The following is a 12,406-nucleotide window of genomic DNA, read 5'->3' as shown; positions in this document are numbered from 1 at the left end:
TGATTTCTTTAGTGCCCGGTATTTTGGGAAGTAATAATATCATTGCTGAAAAAAATGCCTTTCTATAGTTATTATCATGCCATTGCACTGCCATGCATCTTTTACACCGAATTCAAGATACATTTTTATCATCATATTTTTTTCTGGTGGCACTCCAAACAACCAGTAATCATCATTATACGACCATAGAATTGAACAAGTAATCACAGTACTCCCCCTGGATTTGATTACAGTGAAATTACCAATATCGTATCTGACTAACTGATATAATGTTATGATTTTATCAATATTGTGTTATATTGAAAATATTGCACTGTATAACGTATGTATGTGTGATGTCAGTGTAATCATCATACTGTAAAGTTGTGAACGTGCGAAAAGTGTACAGGTGAAAAAAAAATCGTCCGTACTGTGTAGCTCATATAGGTGGACGTATCATGTAGCACAGGGCTACAAGCAGAAGAAATTGATATCATAGGTACTATCTCAATCTGTAAGCAATATTATAGCCTTTGTCGAAAGATCCGCGTAATAGACATCATTATAATTATGTACGTATATATACGCATATGTATATATAATTATAAAATATATATTATATTCATATGAACATGAATATGCATGTGTTTGTGTGCATGTGTCGCTAATCGTGGACCTTCGTTATCGTTCCTAATCGTTCTTGTCTTTGCTTCTTTGTTGTTTTGTATTATTTTTCTACATGATAGATGGCAACCTTGATAATCACCGGTATAGTGATCCTCCTGGCCGCATGGCTAGTCAAGCAGTACATCGGCTCTCCCAAAAACCTCCCCCCTGGACCACCGGGTTACCCTCTCATTGGCGTGGGTTGGACGCTCTTTAGGTGTGGTATAATGACCTAACTACTAATAATCTATGTAAACAGGAGTTGGTTCGGACTGGGCGTGAACGTGGACTCTCCATATTCTGTTTGAGACCAGTTCCACCAGAGACAGCAAAGCAAGTCAATCGAACCAGTTGTCTTTTCACCCCGGCCTTTCACTGGTTTCGTTTTGAAGACCAATACCGAATCCAAACTCAACTTCTTTGTCATCTGCGAGTGCTGTAATATACTTTATTTTTTTTTTTGTTTTTGTTTTTGTTTTTTTGGTGTTGTTGTTGAAAAGGTTTATCTGTGATTAATTTACATTATACATCGTAGCCCAAGGGCTAAATTGCATATAACTCTACAAAATGATATTCTACGTCAACATGAGGGCGGTGAGTTGGCTCAGTCGGTAGCGCGTCTGCCTCATGATCCTAAAGGACATTGCACGGGTTCGAACCCGAGTCTGGACTGAGCAATGTTGTGTGTTTTCATACCGTACCCTCTCTCTCAAGAGGCAAAACACTACCAGGACATAAAATGGAGGTCCCGTGTATGAGAGAGGCACAACTCATGCACGTAAAAGCTCCCGCTTCATTCATTCATCGCAAAGAGCAGGTTGTTTAACCCGGTGATGTGGTCCCACCTCACATCTAACTGGACCCCATGGAAGACCAGCTTAGCTGAATATGGGCTATCCAGCCATCTTCTCAGATGGAAATGAACAAACGAATATCATTTGCTTGCCTTGATAAGTCCCATATTATGGTCTTTTTCTGAGTCCCACACATACTAAGTATATCTTTTGGCATTCTCTTGTTTCCAATGTAAACGTCATGTGCAATACATTATGTCCATGAATTTGTGCTTCTTTTATACTTTTTTAAGCATGTGGAACAAATAAAATTGAATTGAATTGAATTGAATTGAATAATTAAATCCTACAACAATATTTCATTAAACTGCACAAAAAAAAAACAGATAGTGCAAAAGATCTGCTGAGGCCTATGCTGTAACAGAAATAAGGAAACTTAAGTAAATACCAAAATATTCCTTTATGAAAATATCATTAAAGTGTATCTTTGGCCAAAAAAATTATTTTGGATATGTGAAAGAGACACATTTCAGTAATTCATTGCACCATCTTTCAGAGAATAGGGGTAATCAATTAGTGAAAAACTGCATCTCAAATTTTCCAATACACTGTGTCTAGGAGATTCAGGAACCGCTGTGGTTCCGTAACCCACTACAAACAATAGGGTTTGCTGTAGTCTTGCCTCCCAGACCCATTGTGTTTAGTAACTTTCAGATGCATTATTTCACTAATTAATGACCCCTTTTCTTTGAAAGTTGGTGCAATGGACTACTGAAATGAGTCTCTTTCACATATCAAAAATAATTTTTGGGGGCAAAGATACACTTTAAATCACGAAATGAGAAGGCAGGTGATATTAAAAGCAAAGAAAAAATCATAGAAACGTAATTCTTACTTTGAAATGAACAAACAAAATCAATCATTATACGGTTACAAATCATTAAGCATACATTAATTATCATATCACACGTATGATAACAAAAGTAATGAGAAGAACGACATTATTATAAAGATCAATTAATCAATCAATCCATCAGAAATATTCAATGTAAAAAAAAAACCCTAAAGAATTGCTATGGTGACTAATGTATCCCCGCCATGTCGCATTACTCTCCCAATAAAACTACAAAACATGTATGTAAAACGATTCACATATGATTACTAAAAGGAAAAAAAATGAAATAAGGCCTAGATATTTGAAAAGTTTCAGTGCACAACCCTGGTATTGTGTTTAGATATTCCTTGACCAATTCATTTAAAGGATTACATTTTCTTGGGGAGCAAATATTCGGGAATATTAGCATTTTCACTTGAGCCTTGGCCATTGTTCTTTAAATAGACGCAGTGACCAACATTTTTCTTCAAATAATCCCTAACAATAGGCCTGTGCAATCAAAATAACAATTACTTCAACTTTTTTTTTCAAAATGTAAGATCAATTGTAAAATGTGAATGCCAGCAATGAATCGTTAACCCCATTTGACATAGCCAAAGATTTTCCCTGTGAAATAATTCCTGGTAAAACAGAATACATACACCGAGTTTCATGAAATTCCCTTCCGCAGCACTGTACAGATACGGAAAAAATAATGAGGTTTAGAGCATAATTCACCCGTTCAAACTTCAAGTTCATTTTTTTTCCATCTCAGCATAATAATGAATAACATAAATAATGAATAGCATACAAAAATAATGAATAACATACGCACCATGTGAATGAAAGGAAATAAATATCAACGTGTGTGTGTGTGTGTGTGCGTGTGTGTGTGTGTGTTTGTGGGTGTGTGTGTGTGTGTGTGATTGTGAGTGTGGTATTAGTGACGGAGACATTTATTCTTCTACTCTTAAAATTAGTTTCTCTTCTGACTTTGTGTCCATTACATGCCTATATTACTCTGCGACTGTGCACGTGTGTTCGTGCTTCGGTGATGCCTCTACAACCACACAGAGCGAGGGATAACATTCTGCAGTTTCTTGGCGGCTGGGCCAAGGAGTATGGGGATATTGTCCATTTCAGGTTCGGAGGGTCACACTTCTTCTTGCTGAACTCGTTGGAGATCATGAAAGAGGCCTTTCAGAACCCACTCCTCAACGGGCGTCAACCTGCCAAGTTTCTGCGGGAAGTCACTGGTCTCTTCAACAACGGTATTTGAATCGATTATTCCGTGTTTCTATAATCATTTGTGCCTAAAGTCTGCTGTTGATGATCGCGATAGTTTTGTTTGTCTTTTTGTTTCGTTTTACTTTGTTTTGCTTTGTTTTATTATGTCGTTGTTTTAGCTGATTGCGTAAACGGCACGTTGCAAGTTTTGAAATTTGAAATTTCCGAGGTTTGCATTACTGGTAAGATCACTGGAAATAGTATGTAACACTAAGCAGTCCACTGATCATGCGCTCACGTTGTAATAACTTACTAGGCCCCCAAATCATTGACTACAGGGCCGGCGGAGCGTTTTCAAAAGTGTGGGGGCCCACTTCCGGGTTTCATGAGCTAACAAGCAAGCAAAAAAAAAAAGTCCCCAGCGCTCATCTCTCCCCTTCCATTTCCGGGTTTCTTCAGCTGACAAGCAAAAAAAAAAAAAAAAGTCCTCAATGGAAAAACATAACCTTACCGCGCTCACACTTCAAGATTTCCATCTATTTCTATTTTGTGCCACTTACGTACTTCCGGGTTAAACAAAAGTGTGGGGACCCAAAGTGATGACACCTTATGTATTCCTTTGATGCACAAAAAGTGTGGGGGCCCGAGCCCCACGGCCCCACGGTTCCGCCGGCCATGGACTACTATACAACGCTCAACGTCTTGCATTTTCAAAATGCGCATGCCCACCAGCTATTCGTTACACTAAAATGGCCATGACATAGTTTTCTGGCACAGTATGATTTAAGTGTGCAAACCGTGACCCCTCTAAGCAAAGTACTGTGGTATACATTGCATTCAGACTTATCAATCATGTCAATGGACTTATTACATCTGGCTAAATTCATGTGATACGCCCTTTGGTTATGTTTATCATGCACAAATCAGGCATTGAGAAAGTACCCTCATAGTGAGAAGAAATTAAAATAAAAAACACAAGAAAACTATTCAGAGTTTTGAAAGTTTCAAATATGATTACGAAGAAGATAAGTTCGAGTTATACATATCGATCAAGCTATAAGGCAGTACAGAAATACACAAACAAAACAATTAATCCATGTCCATGATTTTTAATGGATTTCACTTTTCGTTCCCATAAGGGGATGGGCATTAAATCACAGCAAGGGTTAATGGACCCGCTAAAACCAACTTTAAAGCCACTGTTTACCGTTGGGAGCAGCGATTAAAAAAAAAAAATGTTCGAGTTATCGCATTTGATGCATATGTACAGTTCTGCTGTACGAAAGGAATAAAATCTACTGTATAAAGATTTCACAATAAAGCCACAATGTAAGGAGATATCACTAACTCCTCAATAAACTATAACTTGTATAAGACGGTTTATTCTAGAAACGATTATTAATATAACTATTGTTCACATTTTGTATGTTTAAGGACACTAAATACTGATTGGTTGTTTCATACGTACCCTTGTAACTCACATTTTAGAACTATTTTGAAGCACTAAAGCTCTTTTGTTTTGTGTTTCATCTGCAAATATGATAAACAACGCCTTTAAAGGGATGGTACAGTTTTGTTAGAAATGTGGATTCAGACTTGAACTTTTGGGGCATAATCAGAAAACATTTTTAGAACTGTTTTGAAGCACTATAACTGGAGGGTGTTTTTTTTTCCATCTGCAAATGGTAGACAGTTGTTTTCATTTTTCCGCGGCCTCTCTTGCATGCGGTATTCTGTCCTCTTCAGGAGTGGTGGGGAGTTTCGGGGACACATGGCGGGAACAGCGCCAATTCGTGCACTCAGTGTTCCGCAGTCTGGGCGTCGGGAAGAAATCTTACGAGGACACCATCGCCAACGAGATTTCGCAGTTGACTGGAGCCATTGAGGACTACAGAGGGCGTGCCTTCGATCCTCACGAACTCTTCACCAGCGCCATTTCCAATATCATCTGTACGGTGGTGTTCGGCACGCAGTACAGCTATTCCGATAGGGACTTCTGCAAAGTATGTCACCATACCGGTATATATCATGCTGTTGGTATTGAAGTACCAAATTAGATTCTTCAGCTTTCTGTTAGGGACTACTTCAGTAATAGAATTGATGGGAAGTTCACACTAAATTACTTATAATTCTACGATCTACCTGAGAGCAACTTCGAAATTGTAGATTTACAAAAAAGTTTTGCTCGTTTTGTCATCTCGATAACAGAACAATGTTTCTCAATTTGTATTTGCTCTATGTTGTATGGTATCATTGCATCTCAAACGATATTTTCAAAAGATGACGAAAAAATGACGACTAAGACGACGATAACAACAACAACAATAACAACAACACTCGTATAATTTCTTCTTCAGATTCTGGACGCTTTGACCAAAACTTTCAACTTGATAGGAACCGGAGGGAGTTTGGTTCAGCTGCCAATACCCAGGATTTCCCAGTTCCCCATTGGTCCGTTCCGAGAACTCGCGGAATGCACGCGAAACCTGAACCGGTTTGTCCTCGATATGATCGAATCGCACAAGCAGACTTTCGATCCTGCGGACACACGTGACTTCATTGATCTCTACCTCAAGAAGATGGCTGAAACCAAGGTAAGAATCGAAAGTGACCCTTTAACATGGTAGCCGTGTTAATGCTGCATACCTTCATGCTCTGTTGAATGTCTATGTGATGCACGAGTTCGCATGGAAAGACGATAGACGAAGAACTGAACAATAGGATAGATAGATAGATAGGATTGGAGGTTATTCTGTAAGAGTGCAATAAATATCACCCTATGAACTATCAGTGCATCTGTAGAAGTACAACACAAAGCTCAAAATCTGCACTATTTGACTAATTTGATCTTTACTTATGAATTTTCAATACTTTTAGACACTTTTTTTTTTTTTTTTTTTTTTTTATTCAAGTTCCATATTCCACATTCCATATTCAGGCTTCATATTCCATTTGATTTCAGAGTAAAATATGTATAACACAACATTCAATTTTAGACATAATTTCACAAATGTATAAGGACATGTAATAAAATGATGTGTAAATATGAGGAACCTACTAAAAAGCAATGCTTGTAGGATGTAGGTTCCAAAGAAACAATATAAGCGTTTAGTACAACATGCTAAATTACGAAAGATGACGAAACACAAGCGAAAATCGGTATGTCGAGATGATAATAAACTCTACACAATGTACAAAATAGTTTATGATGGTCAAGGTAAAACTCAGGGATTCAATGCTCCATAAAATTGCACTATTGGTCAAAGAAATATAGTCAAATGAAGTCAAATGAAGACACCCGAGCGAGGCATCATTGAGAATAAGAACAGATATATCAAAATGGTCACAGCAAGTAACTATACATAAGATTGTAAAAAATTGGTTTTTAGATTTTGCTTAAAGGAACTTAGAGAACTTGATTGCAGCCGAACAGAATCTAACTCATTCCAGAAAGAAGGACCGGTAGAAGTAATTGTCTTAAGGGCTAGAACTGTACGAACGGGAGAAAAGTGATATGATCCACTTTGTCTTGTAGGGTAATTATGAATTTCACTGTTTTTAACAAACATTGAGGAAAATAAACTAGGAAGATCGCCAATGCTCAACTTATACATAAAAATTCCAACGTGATACAAATACAAATCAGAAACTTTTAGTAATTTACTGGAAACAAACAATTCATCTGTATGATCCAAAAAATGTGCACGATTTATAATCCGCAAGGCCTTTTTCTGAATAAAAAATAACGAATCTATTTTAGTCTTAGAGCAATTACCCCAGGCCAATATTCCGTAATTTAAGTAAGGTAATAATAGAGTTGAATAGAGGGAATGCAATATTGGCTTGGGGAAGAGGTACTTCAATTTGTGAACAACTCCAACGTTTTTACACAACAACTTACATAAATAATCAACATGAACCTTCCAAGAAAGATTACTATCAATATAAATACCTAAAAATTTTGTTGAATCTATTTGATTTAACTGCAAACCATTCACTAATACTGAACCTGGAAGAAACTTTATTGTATTACTAAAAACCATATAATTAGTCTTGTTTATATTGAGCGATAATTTATTCGCCTGTATCCATTCAAATACCAGTTGCAGTTCGTTATTCACAGAATCAAGCAACACATAAGGATCTGAGTGAGAATAAAAAAGACTTGTGTCATCCGCAAACAGAAGAAAAGACAGCAGAGAGGATGAGTTGCGGAAGTCATTAATATAAAGAATAAATAAAAGAGGACCTAAGAGGGAGCCCTGTGGAACGCCACAGCAAATCGAACCTATTTCTGAGTCGTGGTTATTCACAGTAACAAACTGAGTTCTTTCGGTAAGATAACTTCTGAACCACTCCAAGGCCTTTCCACGAATGCCGTAATGATTTAATTTGTACAAAAGTATTTCGTGGTCTATTGTGTCAAAGGCCTTGGAGTAGTCCAGAAACAAGCCGACTGTATGCGACTTTGAGTCTATAGCTTTCGCAACTTTCTCTACAAATAATAATATAGCATGAGTGGTTGCATGTTTTTTCCGGAATCCGAATTGATTATCAGCTAAAATATCACATTCATTTAAGAATTTAAGTAAACGATTATAAACCACCTTCTCAAGTATTTTAGAAAAAGAAGACAGTAATGATATTGGTCGATAATTTCCCAACTCATCCTCTCTACCCTTCTTATAGATTGGTAAAACTTTGGCAATTTTCATTTGAGCGGGCACAATGCCGGTAAGTAAAGACAAATTCAAAATGTGGACTAATGGTGAAAGAATTTCATTTATAATACATTTTATGAGATGATTAGAAAATCCATCGTGACCTGCACTCTTCTTGGGGGAAAGAGAATTGATAATGTCTAAGACCTCTGCTTCAAATACAGGGAGAAAAAATAAAGACTGAGGATTGGAATTTAGTAGGTATGAGTGGAAAGGTCTGTGTGCAGACGAAATGTTGCGTGCCAAATTTGGACCAATGTTAACAAAAAAAGAATTAAATGCTTCCGCAATTTCTCCATCATCTGTTATATTATTGCCTTCATAGACAATCTTATCAATTACACTTTTATTTTCATGTTTATGAATTACATTATTAATTATACACCAAGTAGATTTTAAATCTGACTTATGCTGTTCAAACAAAGAACAAAAATAATCCTTTTTCGCTTTACGTAACAGGGATGTAAGGGTATTTCGATACTTGATGTACTTTGATTTATTCAAAGCTGTGTTATGTGATTTATATCTGTCATATCGATACTTTCATTCGCCACCAAATCAATCATTTCCTCAAACACCTCCAGTACATAAGCCGACAATAACCGTCAAAATAATATAGTTTTCCAACTTTTGTGATGATTCCTGCAGTAGGCAAATATAAGGTGAAGCACGGTCTCAATGTACCTCGCATGAGAAGAGATGTTGGAAAATATCATAATATCGTCAACCATGCATAAAAAGCCTGATGCGAAGACTCTCCGCAACTTATTGTGAGAGCTAAATTTCCCATGAAGCCGTCAATCCCTGCCGTCAGGCAGTGCTTAAGCTGACGGTCTCCTGCCTCCTTGTTGAACCAAATACTTGTAATTCTACAATTCTACAGTTCTTTTTATTGTGCATCCGAGCTGGATGCCATGCATCATTTGGGGGTGGTGATGGAGGGGGAGGGGGTTATGACATAGTGGGTTTACAAGACTCCTGACTCCCAGTCGGAGGACCCGAGTTCAAATGCTAACGTACTTGGAGAATATGTTTTATCCACCATGTCCCCTCTTGACCCAGGTGTATAAATGGTACCTGGAAACGCTAGGGTAATTATGATGGTAGGGCCCTCTGGTAGAACAGTGGCAACACTGAAGAGTTTACCCTGGATAAAGCAGACCTTCTTTATTATCATTATTATTTTTATCATCGTTATTCTATTTTATTAAATTTGATGTATTTTTTTCATTGAAAATGTGAACTTAAACAGGAATTGAAATTGATTTGAAATGATCTGCCTTTTCTGATTGATGCAACCACAAAATGTTGTACGTGGTGATATTACACGAGGTTGTACTTTTGTTTTGCTCCTTAGCAGTAATCAAATTATGCTTTGTGTTTAATTCTTTATAACAATGTAATTGTAGTTTATTTTGACTTAAGAGGCAGAAATGCAAACAAACAAAGAAATAACAATTTTTTTCGATTTGTCTCTCTCTAAAAAAAAAAATAATAATAATAAGATCGCAACTGCTGATCTGTGATTTTGCAACCTTGGTGTGACGAAAATTCTCACCTCAACCTTCACCCCTCTACGTAATATTTTCTTACAAAGAAACAATTAATTTTCTTGCATTCTGCTCGAGCAGGGCTCTGATTCATCCTTCGACGTGAACAATCTGACTGCATCCATCACTGACCTCTTTCTGGCCGGAACGGAGACTACGGCCACGTCACTCAAGTGGTCAGTGATGTTCATGATGGACAACCCCGAAGTCCAGGAGAGAGTCCAGGCCGAGATCGACAAGGTCGTTGGCCGCAGTCGACTGCCGACCCTGGATGATCGTAAAGACTTGATCTACACCAACGCCGTGCTCCTTGAGGTCATTTCTGCTATACATATGAATGGTTTTTCGCAAAATGAGCTAACTCCATTCTTGTTAAGTTGAGATATTTGTGATTAAAGGTACTAAAAAACAAAGAAAATAATAAGAAAATACAGGATATTTTTAATCATAACTTCTAGAATATTCCTTTTCATATTACAACTGAGGTATTACTGGAAAGGTTTAATTTTGCTCCATCTTAAGGACTTACTTTGAAATCTTTAAAAATGGCGCTTAGCTCATTTTGCAATAAAACTTTTCATATACCTGACTACGTAATCAAATAAACAGGTGTTATCCATGCGTGTGTGACTGTGTGTGTATTTTTTGCAAGAAAGCGATCGCAGATGAAGCTATATCTTATATTGACGAACAGCAATCCGTTAAAATCCTATTTCGTGCTTGACAAACGGAAAACATTCATCGTCAGCATGAATCAAACTTGACGTAGATACGTACAGTATGTGACAATTATGTATTCATAGATGGATAGAAAGACAGATAAAGAGATAGATAGATAGATAGATAGATGGATGGATAGATAGATAGATTGATAGATAGATAGAGATAGAGATGTACTTTTCTACAGGACATTAGCTAACCTGAACGTCAAGCGTCACACGGTTTTGACAACATTGCTGAAGAAGTATAAAATTGCCGTGACCTCAACACTGATCGAACAAAGCAATTGCCCGGAGATCCTCTTTTGAAAACGTTATAAATTCCTTTTTATATTAGCCGTTGACAAGAACTTGAGATTGTGAGCTGGATTTTAATTATCGGGAAGCACTTAGCTAAACGAGGATAAGAGCAAGAACTTTCAATCTTGTGTCCCCGGTTCGAATATCTGATAGATAACGCTTTGCAGCAGTATACAAGTATTCAAATGGTATTATCATAGCGAGAGACTATATCTCTTTATGCATTAATAGTCCACGGGAGGACTTGAAACGTGATTCAAACAGTGGTTGCTTGCGTAGGGTAGTTTATTGCTTCGTTACTGGCCACAAATAGGAAAAATGACTACAAGACTGCCACAAATTTAATTACATTATGATATAAACAGGATTATTTTTCTTCCACATGATTTGTAACTCAGTGCATGCGACTTGGCACGGTGGCGCCACTGGGCGTGGCCCACACAGCTCTCGAAGACGCCACACTCGGTGGTTACTCCATCCCGAAAGGTGGCGTCTTATTCGCCAACATCTGGCAAATTCTCCGCGACAAGCGCTACTGGGATCAACCAGAAGAGTTCAAACCCGAGCGGTTCCTGTCTCGGGACGGGCGACTGCTCAAAGTGGACGAGTTCGTGCCATTCAGCACAGGTGGGTGAAAAATAGTGACCAAACATACCTAAACAAATGTACACACACACACACACACACACACACATGCACACACGCACACACGCACACACACACACATTCACTCTCACACTCACACACTCACACACACACAAACATGTTATAATCAAAAGAAATTCTGCTCACCTTTTGACCCTTTTCAGTATTTCGACAACAAGGACACGTAGGAGCTTTTTAGAGCCTGGGTTCTTTGAAGAAACCTGCGATGATGTTCAACAATCCTTTACAAATTAAAGCCAAGAAAAACACAGAGCGGAAAAAAAAATAAGGCTTGTCATTATTATAATTTTTGTCGTATGAAATCACAAGATGTATTCCCTTTTCATTCTTCTAATTTTCGGTTCTTTCGTTATTTTGGTCTCACCTTGTCAGGACGTCGAGTCTGTCTCGGGGAGCAGCTCGGGCGAATGGAGCTCTTCCTCTTCTTCTCCGCACTCCTCCATCGCTTCACTTTCAAGAAGCCGGCCAACTCCCCGCCACTGTCCTTCAAAGGCGAGCTCGGCCTCTCTCTTAACACGGGACCGTTTACCACGTGCTTCGTCGAGAGAGACACCTCGTGAATACCTATACTTTGATGATACAAGGGCTAATAATCGAGTCAAAAACCTTGTGCATGGTAGATTAGCAGGATAATAGTCTGCTACATCTCTTGCGCTTAAAGACATAATTTACCATTTGCAGATGAGACAAAAACTCAGCATCAGTGCTTTAAAATAGTTCTAAAATGTGAGTTAGGGATAGAGCAACAGCTGTAAAAATTTGAATTTGTAAAGAAAAAAGTTAAGTATATTGTTAAATATACAAAAAGTAAACAATAGTTATAATGAAAATGCTTCCAGACTGAACCATCCAAAGTTATGGCTTATAAAGAAAAATGAAGATATATCCTTATATTTAAGACTTAATTTTT

General features: G+C 37.7%; 1 protein-coding gene across 1 annotated transcript; it reads left to right on the top strand.

Annotated features, from left to right (window-relative positions):
* Positions 1-725: 725 nt before the first annotated feature.
* On the top strand, positions 726-12,056 carry LOC140232242 (cytochrome P450 2J2-like). Its single transcript, XM_072312376.1, has 7 exons — positions 726-862; positions 3,388-3,584; positions 5,287-5,543; positions 5,898-6,134; positions 9,893-10,126; positions 11,229-11,457; positions 11,869-12,056. The coding sequence occupies exons 1-7, from the start codon at positions 726-728 to the stop codon at positions 12,054-12,056; spliced, it is 1,479 nt and encodes a 492-aa protein (XP_072168477.1).
* Positions 12,057-12,406: the final 350 nt, after the last annotated feature.

This window comes from Diadema setosum, chromosome 8 (genome assembly GCF_964275005.1).
Source record: "Diadema setosum chromosome 8, eeDiaSeto1, whole genome shotgun sequence".
In the NCBI taxonomy this organism is placed as follows: domain Eukaryota; kingdom Metazoa; phylum Echinodermata; class Echinoidea; order Diadematoida; family Diadematidae; genus Diadema; species Diadema setosum.
Note: the sequence above shows the minus strand (reverse complement) of the source record. Positions and strands in the feature narration are given on the sequence as shown.